This window comes from Hesperophylax consimilis, chromosome 20, assembly GCF_061612785.1.
Source record: "Hesperophylax consimilis isolate HC1 chromosome 20, BYU_Hcon_1.0, whole genome shotgun sequence".
Taxonomy (NCBI): Eukaryota; Metazoa; Arthropoda; class Insecta; order Trichoptera; family Limnephilidae; genus Hesperophylax; species Hesperophylax consimilis.
In genome coordinates this window covers 27110596-27132514 of record NC_142855.1, presented here as the reverse complement: position 1 = coordinate 27132514, position 21919 = coordinate 27110596, and the positions used below count along the sequence as shown (strand labels likewise).

Genomic DNA, 21919 nt, shown 5'->3' with positions numbered 1-21919 from the left:
TCTAATGTTAACCTATTTAATTTCTTTGGTAACCCGGAAATTATTGTATTTGTTAAAAAAAAGTGATTAAAAATAAAACAAAACCATTGATATTTTCCAGCGCGTTCGCCAGTAGAAAGAAAAAAAAACAGCTTAGTGTTAATAATTTCGCGAGTTTCAAAAGGCAACTAATTTCAGACCTATTTGCTGGTTATTAACTTGTATTATTTAATAGCTTTAAAAAAAAGTCTTCGCTGTATATTTTCCAACGTTACACACATCATACCACATACTCCTTAGTTTATTTGTTTTTTTACACGCATATTAATGACTGTACGCATGTACGGAAATACTTGATATGTATATTATACTTTGGTTTATTTTATCATTTATAGTACTATTATTTAAATTCGATATTAATTACAGCGTTGGTATTTTGCCATTACTAATTAGTTTTTTATATTCCTTAAGAGTAAATTATTTTCCTGTTATCAGTCTTACTTTTTTGAAACAAACATGAATAATTGTATGCATATACGTATATACAATTTAGGTACATACTTACTTTATATTTGAAACTTTTCTTTATTAATAATATCAGGTGTTATTATTTGGATTTGATGATTATTGATTTGATTATCTTAGTATTAGAATTAGATTTGTTTTTGTATATATTTATACTATTATCCATGTATTATGTTACACTACATACATAAATTCCAATGTAAAAGCCAGATAATTAATAGTTAATGAATAATAAATAAATAAAGATTATTTTTTTAATTCTTTAGTGTCTAATAATAATAAACGTATTCCGACTTCCGGGTGCTTTCTGATATGGTTTTGTTGATAATTACCATAGACATATGAATATTAGTAGACCTGCCCTAAGTGATTAAAAGCGTATTATCCCCACTCCCCATACCGGTTCCATTGGAGCCGGCTGTGCTCGCGTATGGCCTCAAGTGAAATTTGAAAACGTGACGTCATCATTCTTGTGCGAACTATGGTCGAGGCATCATCGGTTCATTTTACGAAATAACACGGCAAAATGTTGACTTGTGCTATGAAAACTTGTAAAAATAGATGTGAAAAAGAGAATAAACCCAATTGTCGTATTACATTCCATATATAAGCATTATTTTACTTTATTTTAAGCATATTCACATCATACAATATGAATCAGTTGTAGAAACATGTCTGGACGCGAAACACAAAGCTGGTTGGTTGCTGGGAAGTAAATTATGAACATTTATAAAAGTGTCTTAACTAAATACTTAAACGAAATATTCAACTCTGAAAATAGAACCGAATTTTTTTGCCGAATTTGGACTTCGCAAATTTGTTCATAACGTGGCGAGTAATTTGCGCTCCCATGTAAAAATGTCTATTCATTCAAAAGCAGATTTTACTTTTAAGAAGTAAATGGTGATATTATAATGCGAGATGCCTATTTACTGTCAGATTGATTTATTGACGAATCACAGTCAGCTTCACCCCCTTCGTTCTTCAACAGTTGATTTTACCCCTCGACATTATCTTCTCGTCTATTAATTCCTATGTCTGTGATAATTACATATTATTTTTGTTTTATTTTCCAATGTACATTTGTTACCTCAATTTTGTTTACTTTTTTATTTATTTTTTTTATTTAGTAAAAGATTATACATTTATATACATTATTTAAGAAATGTTTTGACTGCCCAACTAGGAGGATTCCCGTTTTAGGACAGTCAAATTAGGATGAGTATTAACATTTTGATAAGTATAGTATTAAAATAATAATGAAATAAAAGGTATATGTACTTTTAACTGGTGTCTAAGCCTACTAACATATTTTGTATAAATATGAATAACAAAGAGAAGAAATAGAATAAAATAAAATATCCAATTAAACATAAGATTAAATGCTGCTTGGGTAGCATTCTAATTTAAAAGTGCTAGGTAGGTACATATATACACATAATGATAAAGATAAGAACATAAAGTTATCTTTTACATGGTTTATTTTTTGTTGGAGTTTTTGTTGTGGTTTTTGGTTTGTGTTTGATTTCATTTTTTGTGTAGTAAAAGTTCACTCTCCTTTCTACCTCATTGGTGAAACCAATTAGTGGTCAATTTATGAAAAATATCTGTGTTTTCCTTTTTCCAAGCATCTACCGGTTTACTTTGCTACCAGTTTTGACCCAACCGTGTAAATAACTAGCGATCTAAAAACTAACTTAAAAAATTATACAAGTACAGAAAGATTAGATTTTATTAGGTATGGGTAGTGTGTGGGGTGATTTGGTGGGAGGGGAAAGGGGGCGAGAAAGTTGGGAGAAGTCAACAAAACAGGGAAACATTGTCAATAAAGATGACTTACAAGTTGCTATTATTCTGTTAACTAAATTATTTTTGTGTTAATTGCTAAGGTTTCTAAACCGTAGGTACTAATTGAAATATGTTTTATGTATTTAGTTTTTTTGTTTGTTGAAGCTATGGCCTGTCTCTATTAAATGCTTAGCAAACTTGTAATAGTTATTAGTTCTTAAACAGAGTTCATGCTCTCTGATTCTGGTTTTAAAATACCTAGTAGTCATACCTACATACTGTGCATCACATCATTACATTCTAAAGTGTATTTCCCATTATTTTACGAATTTATTGGAAACATCCTTTGTAAATCCTTGAATTAGTGTAAAAAACTGGAGAAATAGGATTTGGTAAAATGGGAGATATTTTTAAGGATAAGTCGTCTGTATAAATAAGTTTTCTCTATTTATTGGGTTGTTTCTAGATTGGATGTTATTTTTATTTTTTTTTATTACCACAGTAAGCTGAAAATGTTGCTTGTGTTGTGATGGAGGACTTAGCCAGCCGAGGAATTGAACACACTACGCCTGAGTGGGACCCAAGCGCGATGTTAACTCGGCCACCGACCGGTCAAATATTATTTCCACTATGTGTTATACCATCCACTTCACTCAACAAAGGTACAGCACAAGTCAAAAGGGCTGAATGAACTGTATGCAACCAAGGGTGACTAATAATGTATATGTTTATCGAGCCCATTCAGTCGTTATTACATTGCTTATATTCGTGGTCTGGCCCGCCTATGTGCGGTCCAGGCAGCTAAAGGCGTGAGACGATTGAGCTGGACTAGGAATGTTACCTTCTGATTACAAAATCAGAAGGCACGTACAGACATAGTAATAATTTCACATAATTTTATATATTTCAAGTAGGTACCAACCTAATATAAATAGGTATGTGTGTATTGGGGTATCTAAATAATGTAAGATTATTCAGTTTATATTTTAAGAATGTAAGATTAAATATATATGCATAAATTTAAAAACAAATCAAATGTTTCTGGCCTTCAGCAAAGTTGTTCTAGGCCATCATTTAAAATTATGGAGAGAAGGGAGGTGAATTTATATATATTCATTAAGCTTAAATTGGCAAAATTCAAAATAATGCAGAAGATTGGAGCAAAAATCAGACTAATTATATCTAAGACGTTAAATGTAGCGGAGACAAATTTAGATAAGGCTTGATAGAAGAGAATATATTTTAAACCAAAAATATGTGATCTAAATTTCCCACTTCTAGACCACAGGATGTACATTGTACAATCGGAGATATCTAGCACGTTCATTTTATAATAATAATAATAATAATAATTGGATACTTTTTAGAGCGCCGTTTTTGTGAAAAATCACCTAAAGGGCGCTGTACAATTTATTTCCTAGGATCTACATTTGTTATTTAGAAAAGATACCAAAACATACTTACCTGGCAAGTCACTTCCAACAAACACACTTATATTAAAAAGTTTATGCTTATAAAAGATAAAACTGCACGCAGAGGACACAATATCAAAAAACACTAGTCATCGCATGACCTTAAGTCTGCTATAGTTTTTATTTTAGTTTAACTGTATTTTAACTGTCTTAAAAAGCCTACAAATTGTTAGTTGTTATCATTTTTATTTATTTATTTTTAATTATTATTTCTATTAATTTTATTTTATTTGTAGTATTTTTTACATTTTGTTAATTTAAATTGCCGTCGACTGTGAAAGTGGAGGTTTCTGAAATTATGGATACGACTGTCTGAAAAGGTGCGTTTTAAGTTTAGACCTAAATTCTGTCGAGTCTGCAATCATTCTCAAATCACGCGGCAGTCCATTCCAGGCTTTAAGTCCTGACACGTCGAAAGCACGCTCACCGAACTTAGTATCTGGTGTGCGCTTTGGTTCCTTCAACCTTCCGATAGCTGATGACGTTGCTGACCTAAGGATTAACTGTCGGGAATTGGAATCTTCTGGAATACACAATTCTGATAAGTAAGCCGGAGCCAATCCTTTAAGTGACTTAAATACCATCCAGCATACCTTGAACTGGATTCTTTCAGGACATTTGAGCCAGTGCAGATTTTTGAGATGCTCTGAAATGTGGGAGTATTTAAATACTCCGGTGATAAGCCTTGCCGCGGCGTTGAAAACGGATTGTAATTTGTTGATTTGACATTTGGGGAGACTTGCATATTTTCTGTTGCAATAATCTAGACGTGAAACAACATAGGAATTGACTAGCAATTTAGTCGCCCCTATAATGTTGATAAATTTGTGGCTGTTACTACTAAATCCACTGGGAATGGTTCTACCATTTTCTGGAAACAGTTATTTTGTTCAGAATGATTTTATTATCGTTTCGAAATCTTCAGCAGATAATTTCGTTTCACGCATCATTGTAAAATTTGTGTCCTGTATCATAAATGTGTGTATTTATCATCTATCAGGAATTCTGCTTCGTTTCTCCAATACTTGAGGGTATTAATACTGTTTAACATTTATTCATTTGGAGAAATCAAAAATATTATTTCTTCTGGCGAATTTGATTGACCATCAAAATCATCATCTTTACATTGTTAATTTCGTTGGCCTGTCTGGTTCCTAGGCGCCGAAAGATCTATTTATATACTGGCGAATTCTTCTTTCTAATTATTCCTTCAAATCGGTAAAGATTGTAAAAAGCATAGTTTGGGATTAAACATTTTATTGATATTTTAACATAAACTCAACACAGGAGACTCTGAACATTCCTTGGTTGGAAGACCAGTTGCGTTCGTGACCTCTTTTTATTTTCAGTGTCTTGATGTGTTTCATGTTTAGTTTAGATTTGTTAGCATTTTTTTCTTCTTCAATACTTAACATAATAGTACTTTGTTCATTAAATTTAATAAAATTATCTGATCGCAGAATTATTTCCGATTTAACCTGTTTGTATAAAATCATTAATTCAATGTTTAATACCCCTGATTTATTATATGAAATCTCTTTTCATACTCCAAGCAGGTCGGTTACAAGACAGTACCTACCATATTATTGCAGGAATTCTATATCAACGTCCCAATATCACACTTCTATGCGACGGATTCAACAGCTAGGAAACAAATACTACGATGTTGTTGATATATTTAGTGCATCAATTTCAATATATAAGAATATTGAAGTTTTTTTCATCAAGTAGTGGAATATTTTAATAAAGGTATTTAATTTGATTTGACTAACACATAATAATTTTGTCAACTGAAACAGGAAAAAATATTTTGGATTTTTTGTGTATTGTGCCTGCATGCTGTGTAGATCAAGTTCATTGATATTTTGACTTAATATTTATTTTTCTGCAATTGTTTTAAATAGTCGTTTCCTGCACTATTTTTATGTATAATTTTCGTAAATATTGTTTATATATTGTTAGCAATAATAAAACGCTAAGTAAATGGTTATGATGAAATATTATATTGTCTTCACGGTCTATTACAATAATAACATCCAATATTCAGTAAGGTTATATCGCGCATTGCGCAGTTCCAAGTCTCAGCGGCTTGCCATCCTTGCTCGTCCCCGGGTGGCCGGTAGGTGGCGGAGGAGTCGCTTCCGCCTTCAACCAGCAGCGCCTCTGCCGACCATACTGAGAACCACTCGCGAAGTGTAGATGCCTGATTGGCTGACAGTGATGAGAGTAGCGCCTATGGCGGCCAATTGGTGAACTAAACACTGTGGCGGCAGTATTTGAATGCGCTGCTAACAATATATGTATGTAAAATCCTTAATAGGCGTGAAATAAATAAATAAAATTAAATAATTTTCTGTTTAGAATGTATGTATTAGTGATTAATTTATGTTGCTTCATTTAGTTATTAATTGTTAACCGCGATATAGGCTTAGTCCTAGTGAGATATTTTACAAAATATTACTGGATCACTATCGTAGGAAACAGAAAAGAGGAACTCTTGTCCTTGATTAGGCAGAAATAAATCAAAATAAAAAATCATACAGCATTTCAATTTTTATTTCTTCAAATATAAAATTCTACATTCTAGCTTACATTAAGTAGGTTCATAAGAAAACTAAATCATAATCACCATACGTTCATTACACAAAATTCAAAATTTTGGAAAATAATATATAAGCAAATTAAAACACAAATAGTTTTGTGTACATAAGTTTTGTTTTTATTATAAAAAATAATGACACCACAAAGTGATAAGCTTTTATAAGAAATTTTCTTCGTAATTCTTTTCTTAAGTTATTTTAAAACCGTTATCGACAAAGCTCATTTGTATTATTCAAATAGATTATTTTATAATGCAAAAGTACTTGAGTGAATAAACGGAGTGAATAAATTAAATAAAATCCCATAAAAATGGCAGAAATTGCCATTAAAATTGCAGATTGGACAAGCGAGCTGGCGGTTAAATTTGGAATACTAATAGTTCGGAATTCTTACAGTCGGAGCATTTGAATGGTTTTTCTTTTGAATGAGTGCGAATGTGAAATATTAAGCTGAATTTCCGAGAACATGAAAAGTTATAGTAAGATCATGAGAACGGTTTTTCTTTGGTATGAGTGCGCTGGTGTGCAGTTAATTGTGACTTCTGTGCACATGTGTGGTTACAGTGAGAGCACGTGAACGGGTTTTCTTGCAGTGCGCTTGGGTGCGCATGTGTGCAATCAAGTATGGCTTCAGTGAACACGAATAGTTACAATAGAAGCATGAGAACGGTTTTTCTTTTGTATGAGTGCGAATGTGACAAATTAAGCTGAATTTCCGTGAAAATGAAAAGTTACAGTAAGAGCATGAGAACGGTTTTTCTTTAGTGTGAGTGCGCTCGTGTGCATTTAATTGTGACTTCTGAGAACATGCATAGTTACAGTAGGAGCATGTGAACGGTTTTTCCATTGTGTGAGTGCGAATGTGGCGAATCAAGCTGGATTTCCGTGAACATGGAAAGTTACAGTAAGAGCATGAGAATGGTCTTTGGTATGAGTGCGCTCGTGTGCAGTTAATTGTGTCTTCTGTGAACATGAATAGTTACAGTGAGAGCATGTGAACGGTTTTTCTTTAGTATGAGTACGAATATGTACAATCAAGGATTGCTTTATTGAACATGAATAATTACAGTAGGAGCATGTGAACGGTTTCTCTTTAGTATGAGTACGAATATGTACAATCAAGGATTGTTTTAGTGAACATGAATAATTACAGTAGGAGCATGTGAAGGGTTTTTCTTTAGTATGAGTACGAATATGTACAATCAAGGAATGCTTTAGTGAACATGAATAATTACAGTAGGAGCATGTGAACGGTTTCTCTTTGGTATGAGTGCGCTCGTGTGCAATTAATTGTGACTTCTGTGCACATGAGAGGTTACAGTAAAAGCATGTGAACGGTTTTTCTTTGGTATGAGTGCGCTCGTGTATAATTAATTGTGACTTTTGTGCACATGAATGCTTACAGTAAGAGCAAAAGAACGGTTTTTCTTTGGTATGAGTGCGCTCGTGTGCAGTTAATTGTGAATTATGTAAACATGAATGGTTACAGTAAGAGCATGAAAATGGTTTTTCTTTAGTATGAGTGCGAATGTGTTTGATTAAGTTTGACTTCGATGAACATAAATAGTTACAGTAAGAACATGCGAATGGTTTTTCTTTAGTTCGGGTGACCGTAATTTATTTATTTATTTTTATTTATTTATATATAATTTGTACATTTATTTATAACAATTACAGGTAATAAAGCCTAAGACGTTATAATTGTACCATTTATGCAGTGTATATGCAATGCCAAAAATCTCGCAAATGCGCTATAGGACACAAAAAATAAATCTAATTTCTTATCTACCGCATTCAAAAAGCACGTAGCTCTCCCCGCAGGTGAGTTCATTAATAAATTAGTGCGGCTTGCTCTACTATATAGAAGATAGTGATGACGTCCTCGAGAGTGAGACTCTGGTACAAAAAAATTTAATTGGGCCAGTATCTCATTATTAGATAAGTGACCGTTTATTAGTTGGAAAAAATATTTAAGCAAAGCAATACCTCTACGTGTCTCTAGGGAGTGGTAATTGGTCAGGCCTAATATATAAATCGATGGGTAAAGCCAAGGGTAACGTCCATAGAGCCGCGAGAATAAAAACCTTAAAAAATTTTTATGGACTCTTTCAATGCGTGAAGTGTATGTTAATTCATGTGGAGCCCAGATGATCGAGTTTGATTCTAGTACACTTAGGACTAGTGTGTTATATAATAACGTCAGTGTTTTTGTGTTACGAAACGGATATGAGTTTCTAATTACGAAGCCGAGAAGCTTGTATCCTCTGCTTATTAAATCATCGATGTGTTGGTGAAAGGTTAGTTTGCTGTCGTAAATAACTCCTAGATCTTTGATTTGATTTAGGTGTTGGAGAATAATTTCATTGATTGTATATTCAAATACATGCGGTTTCTTTGATCTTGTATACGATACGATATTGCACTTGGGTGTACTGAAGTTCAAGCCATTTATTTTGGCCCAGTTTGAGACGCAGTCAATGTCACGTTGATGATGTCCGTAACAATGAATGATTCGCCTGGAAGAGAAAACAATTATAAAACTCTCATTATAATCAGGGTATGTTGTGACGCTAAAGGTAGAGGATAGGTTGAAAGAGAGAGGGAAGAGGAATGTGATAAGTACCTTTCTATTTAGATCTCCTCGCCAAACACGGCTAAAGACATCAAGTCATCAGGCGATGCAGAGTATATTCAACTCTACTGCCTTGATGTAAACAGTAATAGATTTTCTAAACAAGAAAACCTTGACGATAAAGTTAAAAAGATAATGAAATAAGGAATTATTACTTTAACCCTTATAATAAGTGTTGTGGCTAGAAGCGAGACGATATGATAAAAAAAGTAATATTCTACAAATTTTTAACATTTATAAATCTATCACGCCCATTTCATCATGCTATAGCTTGTTCCATAATAGAATCGCAACGACACTTCTAGTAGTTTACAACACTTGGCAATACTTCTTTGTATTTTAAAATTTACATTAAAATCTTAATGTCACTCACTGGTCATACGAATGACCTGCCATGTAGTCACGTGTCAGGTCAATCCGAAAATGTTGACACAGCGCTTTAAATGCCCGTCTCGAAATTAAGCAACTTCATAAGGTTCAGTTTTAGTAAGCCTTTTTTAACAATGCTTTATTTCAGCCTGTAGTTTTAATTTTTATGTGTGAGTTTATAAAAAAATATATTTAAACATTGTTTTACCGGCGGTTTTGTGAATTCTTTCAGAGTGTTCCAGGCATTCCTTCTTAATATCTAAGAGTTCAATGTCAATTTCTGTATAAGAAATATCACTTTCTTCTTTAGTCCCTGGTTCAGCTTTGACTCCCTGCAGATTAGAATTCTTCGTCGTACTAGTTTCACCTGAAAACAGAAAAATTACATTAAAATGTATACATACCTACTTAGTTTTTGTGTGACTAAACGATATGCACAATATGCACATGATCGAATTTTAACGCCCGGTTCTATTAACAATATGTATTCGGAGGTCAGCTCAATGAAGTAAACCTAAAAAACATATGAATAATTTTATCGGTTTGCTAGAATATCGCATATCTGAAATAAAACAATGAAAGACAACACTGTTGCAAAATTATTGTTTCAAGTGCAGCAAACATTCATTATTTTCAACATCGTTGACGATCCATCACAAATTCCTAACTTTTAACTTTCACCAAAGCAATTCACTGACATAAGACCCAACTTTAATTTATTAATGAGCTGCTATTAATGGTGCAATTTAATAGAAAATTAATAGTTTCACGAAAATCACCAATCTCGCAGCAATATATCTTACCAGTCGTGTATTCAGTTCCCACGGAATGTTCCAAACATTTATACTTCATGTCCGGCAGGTCTACATCAACTTCTGTATTCGGCATGTCTCTTGACGGTTATACTCTGCAGATTAGGAAGGTACATGGCACAGCTTTGAGAGCGTTCAACTACAACGAAATACTCTGCAAACTAATTAACAAATAAGTAACACCATTTCACCAGGTTTAATATATAGTTTTATGAGTTTACTAATAATAAGGATGCGACCTATATTCGAAATCGAAACCTTCGTCTGGCAGGGAGGACGCTGTGGTCAACATTATTGTTTGTTTGATTTTGGTTTAAAACATTAAAAAACTAAAGGTTTTGTAGAAAATTTGCAAGTGCAACGATCAATATTATCACAAAGATCTAAAATTATATAAAAAATGTATTTCTTTAAGTCAGAAAATGAGTAACTAAGTGAAACATACATCCGTAAACTTATAGAATTCCGATGCATGCAAAGGCTTTTTAATAAAACCACACTTGATTTTAACTTAAATATCTAATGGAGACAACCTCTCTCTATTTAAGTCGAGGGTTTGGGTTAACATGTACAAAATATGTTGTTAAGGTTTAGTTCGGGTTATTTCAATAATTTATGCGTATTTCCTAACCTTCAACATAACTTTGATCGAGAAAAAATGGAACTTTAATGCATTTTAACCATCTCCCACAACATCATTAGTTGTTTTTCTGAAAATTAAGTTGAAACCAGGTGCTATTAAATATGTGTTGCCTACTAAGCGTGCAGTGAAAATCTACAAGTTTATCATAAATGTACTCACGTTTTCAAAGTGTTTCAATGACGAGGAACATAACCTAATATAAGAAATAGTTGAGGAGACGTCCCTGAAAAGGTTAATTCAACATTCAGATATAAATGCGATGATTTAGACTCTTATTCCAAACATTCAAATAACAATTCAATTCGATAATAACACAAAGAACGGAGCCCAACAGCCGTCGTTATCAGTGACCGTCAGATTGGGGTGCGCCTGTTCTCACATTGCTGGAGGATTGGGGGCGGAGCTACGAAGTTTGCCGAGTGAACACGAAGGCTCAAAGCGGCTCGGAACTACGAAGTTTGCCGAGTGTACACGAAGGCTGGCAACAATCAACTTGATTTTGAATAATTTGTTTGAAGTCTTGAAGTTTGACTGTGGTTTGACGTTCGAAAATCTCTCAAGTATGAGGGAGATTTTGAGTTGAAAGAAACGAAACATGGAGGTCGTTATTAGTAAACATTTACAAGACATAATCAACCCTACGGACGAAAATAAGTATTATTCTGGATACTTCGACAGCCAGGAGAAATACGCTGCATTCAATACTGACTTGAAGGCTTCAGGGTTTTCATTCTCAACCAGAACCAGTTATGGTAGAAAAGGTATGTAGCCCTACCCTACTACAATCACAGAGCGTGCAGCGTCTAGCCCTGCCCTTTTGGCCAACATAAACTAATTTGTATTCCTTTTTTTTTTTAACCTAACCTAACCTAACCTTCTACTTCCTGGTTACGAAACCATTACTAGGATAGGTTATTGTACTTTTTATTACTAACCTCCAACTTACCTAGCTCTGGTAGTTTGTATTGATATTTGAAGGTTATGTTTGTATTATTTAAGCTTTCTGCCAGAAGCCTGACCTCACAATTGTTATTTAATCTTATATATTCTAGGTTTTCCGAATAAAATCACAAAGTAGAAGAAATTTGTGTTTAATCCGTGACCTATCCTGATATTCCTTTACGATAGGCCTACTTCACTAGTAACTCTTAAGATCATTTAAACTTGAATGCACTACTTGTATTTTTATGACAAAGTGCCTTCTTCGATGTAATTGTTATGCAGTCTTATGGAGAAATAACAACCAACCAAGAAAGCCAAGTTCTCATTGTCACAGGTTTAAATTTGCCGGGCAGATATGAAGTGAAGTTCGGATTTCGTAGCTCCGCCCCCAATCCTCCAGCAATGTGAGAACAGGCGCACCCGTCAGATTGAATTAACCATAGAAAAATTATAACTGCAGATAGATAACCGGAAGAACTATCGAGGGTACCAACTTAACCGACCTGTCGGTAACCTAGTTGGCATCGTGTGTTTAATTCCTCGGCTGAATAATATACAGCTTCACACAGGGCCATTTTCGTAGATCAAGTCGGAGTAGAATGACACTTGAAAGCTAATGTGAAGTGTGAACAGCGTTTTAACAGAGTTGATAAAGTTTTTAGTTGAACGACGAAAGTTTACAACATTTAAAAGAGCTATTACGCCTTGACATATTAACTAAGAAACACAAAAAATATTAAAATTAATCAACAAAACGGAAGCAAATAACCATTTTACACCGGTAAAGTACGGATTTTCCAAATAAATACAAGCATTACCACTTTCTGGCGCGGATAAAGATTATTCTTATTTATAGTGACAAATGGAAAATAAAATTTAAAAAACTCCGAAAGGTTATGTAGGTTGTAGACAGACGTTCTATTCAGTGATATCGCAAAGAGCAATAAGCTAATAGTTAAGTCAGTAATTAGTCAGAAAGTTGATAGATAATAAAACATTAATCTACTCACGTAAAAGACGAAGAGCAGTTTCAATGTCCATGTGTTTGAATGACGAGGAACATAACCTTATATCCGAAGTAGTTGAGTAGACGAGTAATGTTAATTCTACATCTTCAAATATAATTTATGGACTAATTCAAAACACTCATATTGCAATTATGCAATGACACAGAAAACGAAGCAGGTAGCGAAGGACAACTCAACTCTCTCGGCAACAGTCAGGTAGATTTAATCATAGACAAAGGTCAACTGTAGATAGTTCACTAGGAGAGGATAGGTACCAATACAACCAACAAAACTGTAAACATTTTGTTTTTATGGCGGTATTGGATTTCATAAAATATGATATTTTCTTCATTGTTTTGTTGATTTTACATGCATATTGTTAATAGTAGAATTTTCCTTAGTATAGTAATAACAAAATCTCATTGCGTTGGTGTTATTTCTAGTTTATTCGAAAGCTAGATCTGAAAAAAACAACAATACTGCCAGCTTTTTTGTGCATAAGTTGGTAGCATTGCTATCTGCAATTGTTCTTTGTCTATGGTAAAATCCTACTGACGGCTGGTGGTTGAGCTGTGCGTAGTTAAGTGCTCCGTTTTCTATATTGATATCGCATTAATTACTTGTTTTGAATAATTGTCTTCATCGCTACATTTTTTCCGAAGATGATCAGTCTTTTTCCGGGACGTTTGCTCAACTACTTCCAATATTAGGTTATGTTCCTCGTCATTGAAACACATTGACATTGAAACTTTGCGCTTCGCCTTGTACGTGAGTTTATATATGTTTTACTAGTTTTCTGACTTACGGAAATACATTTTTACTACTAACTTATTGTTCTTTGTGGTAGCACTGAACGTCTATCTACATAACTTTTGGTGTTTGAGTTGTGTTAATCTTATATATTTAGAAAAGTCAAGCAATTGACTTCTTATTACATTTTTTTTATGTTCCATACCGAAAATTTTACTTTTATATTGAGAAATGATAACAGTGTATAGGTACAAATTACGTTAATTTAATCTACACGATAAAGTACGGTAACATGTTACAGTTGCTTCATATGTAATCCAAGATCTATCTAACTATCGACAAACATGAAATTTTAATCTTGATTGACAGTAAATGTAATTTTTTGCATATTTAACCAAAAAAATATTTGTTTTAAGCTTATCCAGCTACTCTAAAAGATTACCGAAAGTAGTAAAGCAGGTATTTAATTATTTGTAAAACCTCTAATTCGTGGTGTAAAATGTTGATAGGATAGATTTAAACTGAAAAAACAAAAATTTGTTGAACGCCAAACGAAGGTTTCGAGTATGAATATCAGTTGAATCCTTATGTTTTGTCTGTTCTGTTTGTTTTCCTTATTTTTAATGTGACTAATTGCTAATTTTGTTTAGTTGAGCTATGGAAAGAAGTAAAATAATATTTTGCAGTGAAATAAAACATTCACTTTGTTGGTATGTTTTTGGTGTGTAAGGCCATATTGCACTTCCGTGTTCTTTTTGAGCTAATGTTTTGAAAAACCCTGCTTTGTCTTAGTTCCTAGCAAATAGGATATATTTTTAAATTTTAAAAAAACTTAAATAATTCTTTCGTACACTCAAATGTTGAAATGCTTCAACATGATTCATATATTATTTGCAGAGTACTCTGTTGTTAGTTAAACGCTCTCACAGCTGTGTCATGGACCTTTCTAACCCGGAGAGTGTCACCATCAAGATTGAGCCAGCGACTGAAGTTGAAGTAGATCTGTCTGGTATGAAGAAGGAATGTTTAGAACATCCCATGAGAATTGATCAGACGACTGGTAAGAAAATTAACGTGAGATTTATATTTATTCTAAAACTGTCAATTTTATATTAAATTGCATCGGGATACCTGTTTTCAGCAGTGCATTTAAAAACTCAGTCTTTGGAATTAAGGGAATTACATCATACTTGGGGTCGCGAAAATGACACTCCATTCTATTAGTTGGTGTTGGCTGGAATAATCCCTACGCAACCCACAGGAAGAACCAGTCCCAGAACTGTGCTAATTGCAATGTTATATAAGGCTATTTATTTTTAATGCATCCGCTTGTAATGATAAGAAGAGTATTGCTAATATTAAAGACGCGATGGTGCGCCATAGTAATAATTAAAGCCACGTTGAGGCCATTGTAATGAGATGAATTTTACTAATAGAAAATTACAAGTTGGGGCCATTGTAATAATTAAATGAACACACTGTAAAAAGATTATAATACTAAACACGCTAGACGCCATTGTATTTTATTAGGTTTTCTATAAGAATAGTTTGCATTGTTAAAATAATAAAAGGAATGTTAAAGTTAACAAATATTTACAAATTAGCAATTAGAACATGAGACTCTATAATTTTAATAAATTGTCATAATAACTTAGAGCCATGTGCCAGATCGAAGAGCTCTAGCACCAAGGAATTTAAGATGTAACAATATGAATTCGCTAAAGTGACATAAAAACCAAGACATAAACTAACCTGTGATAAAGTGTAGCTCGCCATGTAGAGATGTTAATCTCTACAGAAATAAAAGTAATTTAAGAAGACAGTGTCCAGTAAAATAAAGGTTAAACTAACTAGCGTGGCCATTTCGTCAGAAATCACACGCTCAGAGAATTCCAGAATGTCCAGTACAGCCGCTTGCCCGCTCGGTACTGACTCCCACGTTTGCCGGACAAAAGCATCTCCGTCTCGTTCAAATGTTCTTCCTTTAATTTAAACGATACTTGATAGGCGCAAACAGCCCAGCGTGTGTGTTATCAGCCAGCCGAGATTCAGTAACAGTTATTTCTTGCAGGTGGGGCAAATATAACTATTACACCCTTAGCTTGATAAACACTATTCCTCAATGTTTAAACCTGGACTTCTGGAATATAAAAAAAGCCCAGTTGCGGCCAGTCTGTCAGATTCTGGATGCACTCGAAATATGAATATTAAGTAATTTTCACAATAATTTATTTCACCGTTGTGTTTATTTTATAGATCAATCCTCCTTGTCTGAGATACTATTTTATACAGTATGTAATAATCCGTGGTCTCCATTAATTCAAACATCCTTTCTTTCCGTCTGAGGTGTCAATTTACACCATCCGAGCACTGAGCTGCATTGAGCACTGAGCTGCATTGAGCACTGAGCTGTACTCTGAGCAGACTGTTTTATACTTTTATTGACATCTTGCAACATCAACTGGTCATGGTGACATTTTTGGGATGGGTACATTTGGTAGGTAGGACAATTGCAGGATTTGAGATTTCCTATCCACCAAGTCTGCGAACGGATACCCACCAATCTCATATAGGGGCAACTGCTGTACCTGTGGACGGTTTTACCTATGGACACTATGCATATTTCACAAACTGTACAACCTAAAATTACAAAAAAAATATTAACATGTAGTAATTTTGTTATATGGCAACACTGACTAACGGCCATTTCTCCTCTGTCCCAACTTGGAAAGCGCAGCAAACTACAATATTTTTTTAATAAAAAGTTAGTTAATTACCATATTGAAACGGTTTGTCCTAATACCCGAATCACAAATTTCGATATGTATTTAGTTTTACTTGAGAAATAACATATCATATACCCATTGACGATATTTAAACCTTCTTAGTAGATTATCTTAGCCATTATAACAATTTTAGCTTATAATGTCAAAATTGTACCTGTGGACAACACGATGATTGTACCTGTGGACTGTCCACAGGTACAATCAATATATCTTTTAAAGTTTAAGAATTTATTTTGTTTCTATTTCAATTGTATTTATAGTTATATAGTGCGTGTATGTACATTCCCTAAAACACCATCCAGGAAGACAGAAAAATGAGGAAGAAAACCTAGTAGGACTAGAATACTGACAGACACCCCCGAAAAAAATGAGATAATGAACGCATCTTTAAAAAGAAATCACAACAAAATAAAGGCTAATGTAAGGGGAGGAAAAAATAAAGCTTAAAGGGTTCAAAAAGTCCCAGCATCAAAGATAGAACATTAATTGATTTAGACAAGCCCAGCACCAGCAAGATTAAAATAATAAGCGATGTTACGCTTGTTATATGCACAGTTTGTAGACAATATGAAAACAAAATTAACATCCTGACATGTAACTTATGCCAAGGTTATTACCACTCTAAGTGTGTTTCACTCTAAGTGCACACAAGAGAATTATTCAGATGACGAGAATTCTTTCATATGCCAGAGATTCTATATACTATCTGAAGATACTGATGGAGATCAGGATAGTATTGATTCGGAAGAGTTATACAGAGCTGCGTGTGATGCTAATAAATAAGACTATTTAACGGAATGCACACCATTAAAATGTTATTATTATTACTTGTTAAGTTAAGACGGTTTCTTTCTTATATTTCTTTATTTTTTGTTTATTTATATTATTACTGTCCACAGGTACAAACGCGTCCACAGGTACAATGATGTGTGTCCATAGGTACATTGGGTAGTTGTACCTATGGACAAATATGCCGTTTTTTTATAAATGTTAATAACTCGACACTAAAGTGGTTAAAATAAATTATTAATAGTTATCATTGTGTCTTATCTATTTCTTTTCAAAATAAAAAAATAATCTAATTACAATGTTACACCCAAAAAATTAAAAATATTGTTTTATTGAAAAATCGGGATTTTGTCCACAGGTACAGCAGTTGCCCCTATATTGCGTAAACAATACCGTTTTATTTTTATTATTTTTTTTTAATGTTACACTACTGGGGTACCCTATTCAAATGTCATATTTTTTATGTTATTGTGTGTGGTTTGTAAACTATTTAAATTTTTTCTTAAAGTGCTTTACTTATTTTAAAGTAAGTTTTTGAGCGTGCTAAAATATTATAAGAGGAAAATTATAAAGCACTATCTATTAGATAAATATAACACAACCTTAATCTTTGTTAGGTTGTAACATTATATCTATATTCTTCCTTCCCGTGCCCATGATCCATATCTTCATACTACTTTTGAAGTCAATTAATTTCTAATTGTTTTTATTGCAATTGGGCAGTTAGTGAATAATTTTACTGAGAAACATTGTTAATTTCTATGTCCAAAAATCATATTAGTTGTAGGCTGGTGGATGTGTATTGTAATGAATATATTTTGAATTGACCTGAGTTTGTGTGTGTAAAGTCATCCTGGATTTTTAATGCGTAAATTAAAATATATTTTTGATGTTATTGTTTTCGAGATATTACATTCAGGGAATTAAACACATGGTATGTGAGGGTTGCAATGGGTTCAATATTTTCGTACTGCTCAAAGAGTCGACTCAATTGAATTACGGCTCAATGGAACGGGAGCCGTGCACTTAAAACGTATGAGAAATAAGAATACTCCATTCGCCCGATGCGGCTCTCCTCGGTACGGCAATCCCAAGTTCCCAGCTCCCAGCGTAAGCATGTAAATGATCTCTTGGTACCGAATAATATGATAAGATGTTAGGTGGTTAGTAGGTCTAGGTACATATATCAAAGTCCTGATGTGGAACTGTCACACGCCGTTCACGTTTCTGAGTATGTAAAAACAAGTAATATATACTAAGGATAATTTTAATGGAGCTATTTTTTATAAAATATCTTCTGCCAAAACGGAGTAATCCTTAAACTAAGACTTTCCACGAAGGATAAGGACTGTGTCATCTGCGAAACTAATGATGGAGCCGTGACAGTTAAAACTTCAAAGACCAGGAATAAAATCAGGCCTAAGGCACTGCCTTGTGGAACACCTTATTGGATTTGAATTGGTTAACTTGTTTCATTTTGAAGCCTTAAAAACACGTAACAATGCCTTTACCTATTTTTGACTCCATAATTTCTTTTGGCCGTCCTTGTGTGTGCGGTGGTTCGTTAGCCGATACTTTAATTCGGTATCCTCTACAGACTATTTGTTCTGATTCTTTGCTTTTTAATTTTTTTTATTTTCAAAGTCCTCTATAATTTTGTTGGTATTTTTTCGGTAAATCGAGAATTTTATATAATTTTTCATTGACTTCAACTTATCTTTTGCTTAAAATTTGGCTTGATTTTTTTAAATCGGCTAATTCCGTCTCGAATTTCGAAAACATTTGTGATTTCAACTCATCAGTTTACTATCAATGTAGTCTGTGAGCGATTCCATGATTTTTGTTCCATGGGAAATCTTGTTGAACTATTATTAATTATGATTTTCATTAATTATTAACCTAGTAAAACGATAAAATTGTCGATGTGCTACAAACAGAATTGCTTATCAACCTAACCCTAACCTAACAGCGTTCCCGTTATTTTTTTTGCTCCTTCCTACAATATATCTGTTGGTTTACATACAGTTAAGAGAGGATGCGCAATGCTCATTGCGATCGTGAGCATGGTGATAGCCCCACAAAACTTTTCACATAGTTAATAATGTCTGTCGATTGTTTTTTGCTAATGCATATAATTGTCGACTACCAATATTTAGTTTTTCCAATTTTAATGAAGTTTTTCGATCATCAGGTGAAATTAGCACAACGGAAAATTCTAATCTACAGGGAGTCACCATCAAAACAGAAACAGTGAAGAAAGAAAAAAAACGAAGTGATATTTCGTATACAGAACGTGAAATTGAACTCCCAGATATTAAAAATGAATGCTCCGAGCACTATGGAAGAATTCAACAAACGGCAGGTAAAACCTTTTTTTTTAATCTGATTTTCTCACTAATTTAGCACATTCCACACTATTCAAAGAAAATTGTATCAAAAAAAGTTTAAAGTAAAAAGTAATTTAAAGTGAAAAAAAATATTAATTGGAACATTACACCTTTTATAATATGTACACTGCACTCACGCTAACTATCTCCGCAAAATCAGTAGAGTTTAAAGCACTCTCATTATCGAGCTGATCACCACCTGAAGACCACCATTCAGAATTGATGGATTACCTGAATAGCTAGGTACGTTCCCGTCTTCCCCCCCCCGTCTTTATCTCTCCAAGCCCCTACCAACAGCCTCACAACAAACCGCAATTCTAATTTTATTTTCTCTTCTAGGTGCAGCAATCATAGTTAGGAACTGTTCTTTTCAACAACAAGGCGACGGGAAGATATCTAATAATACTAAATATTTCCCTTGTTCTAAATGTGACAGAAAACTTACTTCGGAGCCTGGCCTATTTGCTCATTTACTAACTCATACTAAAGAAAAACCGTTCTCATGCTCTTACTGTAACTTTTCATGTTATGCGAATTCAAGCTTAATGAGACACGAGCTTATTCACACAAAAGAAAAACCATTTTCTTGCTGTTACTGTGACTATTCATGTTCAGTGAAGTCAAACTTAACTTCACACGTGCGCATTCATACTAAAGAAAAGCCATACTCATGCTCTAATTGTACCTATTCAACTTCCAATAGTTCTTCCTTAACTAGACACAAGCTTACGCATACTCAAGAAAAACCCTTTTCATGCACTTACTGTAAATATTCATGTTCAGAAAAGTCAGGCTTGACTATACATATTCGCACTCATACTAAAGAAAAACCATACGCATGCTCTTACTGCAACTACGTATGTTCACAGAAGTCCAACCTAATGAAGCATGTTCGTACCCATACTCATAAAAAACAATTCTCATGCCCTTACTGTAACTATTCATCTTCCCGTAAGTCAAACTTACTTATCCACGTTCGCGATCACTCTAAAGAAAAAATATTTTCATGCTCCTTCTGCAACTATTCTTGCTTGAAAAGAGGACGCTTAGTTGTACACATTCGTATACATACTAAGGAAAAACCATTCTCATGTTCTTACTGTAACTATGCAAGTTCACAGAAATCAAACTTAATTTCACACTTGCGCACTCATACTAAAGAAAAACCATTCTCATGCTCTTACTGTAAATATTCATGTTCAGAGAAGTCAAATTTCACGAGACACATTCGCATTCACACTTAAGAAAAACCATTATCGTGCTTTTACTGTAACTTTTCGTGTCTACGGAAGTACCGCCTTTCATAAACGAGGTTTATTAAAGTTGTTGTGGGAGATCCCATACACTTTTGTATGATCCTAAAGCGAGGAATTCTATCTATCAGAAAGCGCCAATCAACAGAGAGACTCAACTGCTTAACGATTCTGAATTGACCTTTGACATTTTCAACGTCACGTTCAACAACTATCTTTTGACGCATGTCACAAAATAGTAGAACTGCCCTCATAACCTTTTTTTACTTATATTTACCTCAAATTTGTAATCTTCTCAGTGATATGTGTATATCACGATCATCGCCGTTTTATGGAGAACGTGAATAAATAAACAAATTAGTTAGGTTCAATCGCACTTCTACTAAAGAAAATCGTTTTCTAGTTCTGGTATTGTGGGCGGAAATAGGACGTATAATTGTACACATCCTAAATCATATTTAAGAAAAACCATTTTCATGCTCTTACTGCAACTATCCCGGTTCGTGGAAGTCAGACTTAACAAGACGCACGAGCGCTCATACTCAAACAAAATCCATCCCCACGCCCTATACACAGACAGCGTATTTTATAAGATACATGCAAACCCATACTTAATTTAAAAAAATCAAAAACCTCACCAAGACACATACAAGTGTAGCTATTTGCTGATACAAGTCTTAAATTACTGTGTATATAAGCTTGCTTTCGTATTGTATATTTTTACCAGTAACCTTCCTTTAAGTAACTTGCACAAATAGTGCGACAGTATATAGTCTACTGACACTCTGTTATTATCAAGTCTACCCGTACTGAATATTACTCAAAGATCATCCACTAAATGTCGACCTGAAGAACCACACTAATGTACTACAAACTGGAACTAGTTTACAACAATTACCAGCTATTTCTTTGATCTCCTTTATTATTATTCAAAATTTATGTTTAAAAATGATACCTTGAAAACACAGTTATATGCTTCTACACGATAAGCTCGTTTTATGTTATTTACAAGTAGTTCGGGCGCATAAAGAAGTACAGTCTTTTACTTGTTATTTAAAAACACTGATAAATTATATATACATATTAAGTTAACCTTCATTTAAATAGGTTTGTAGGATTTCGGGTGTATTATTTTAAGCATTGCTTATTATATTAAAATAATATGTCTCATGCTAAGAAACCCCA

General features: G+C 33.6%; 1 protein-coding gene and 1 long non-coding RNA gene across 3 annotated transcripts; one reads left to right on the top strand and one right to left on the bottom strand.

The window, feature by feature from the left end:
* Nucleotides 1-8751: 8751 nt before the first annotated feature.
* On the bottom strand, nt 8752-11156 carry LOC149414467 (uncharacterized). 2 transcript variants are annotated; one of them, XM_089643678.1, is made up of 4 exons: nt 10980-11156; nt 10169-10338; nt 9574-9732; nt 8752-8880 (listed from the first exon to the last, which is right to left on the bottom strand). In XM_089643678.1, exons 2-4 carry the CDS (start codon nt 10251-10253, stop codon nt 8813-8815), a joined length of 312 nt encoding a protein of 103 aa, XP_089499804.1. In that variant the 5' UTR covers nt 10254-10338; nt 10980-11156; the 3' UTR covers nt 8752-8812. The 2 variants fall into 2 exon arrangements, with proteins under 2 accessions (XP_089499804.1, XP_089499805.1); XM_089643679.1 differs by having other exon boundaries at nt 10169-10316.
* Nucleotides 11157-13347: 2191 nt separating this feature from the next.
* Nucleotides 13348-21671, top strand: LOC149414466 (uncharacterized). Its single transcript, XR_016304078.1, has 4 exons — nt 13348-13537; nt 14417-14579; nt 19286-19456; nt 19821-21671. It is a non-coding gene; the product is annotated as an uncharacterized LOC149414466 (long non-coding RNA).
* Nucleotides 21672-21919: the final 248 nt, after the last annotated feature.

Excerpts from the sequence above, each read along its gene's own strand:
- LOC149414467 (XM_089643678.1), bottom strand. The coding sequence starts at position 10,253 with ATGCCGAATACAGAAGTTGATGTAGACCTGCCGGACATGAAGTATAAA. Across the intron at positions 9,733-10,168 it reads GGGAACTGAATACACGACTG|GTGAAACTAGTACGACGAAG; the intron begins GTAAGATATATT and ends TTCTGTTTTCAG. Across the intron at positions 8,881-9,573 it reads AAGAATTCACAAAACCGCCG|GCGAATCATTCATTGTTACG; the intron begins GTAAAACAATGT and ends TTTCTCTTCCAG.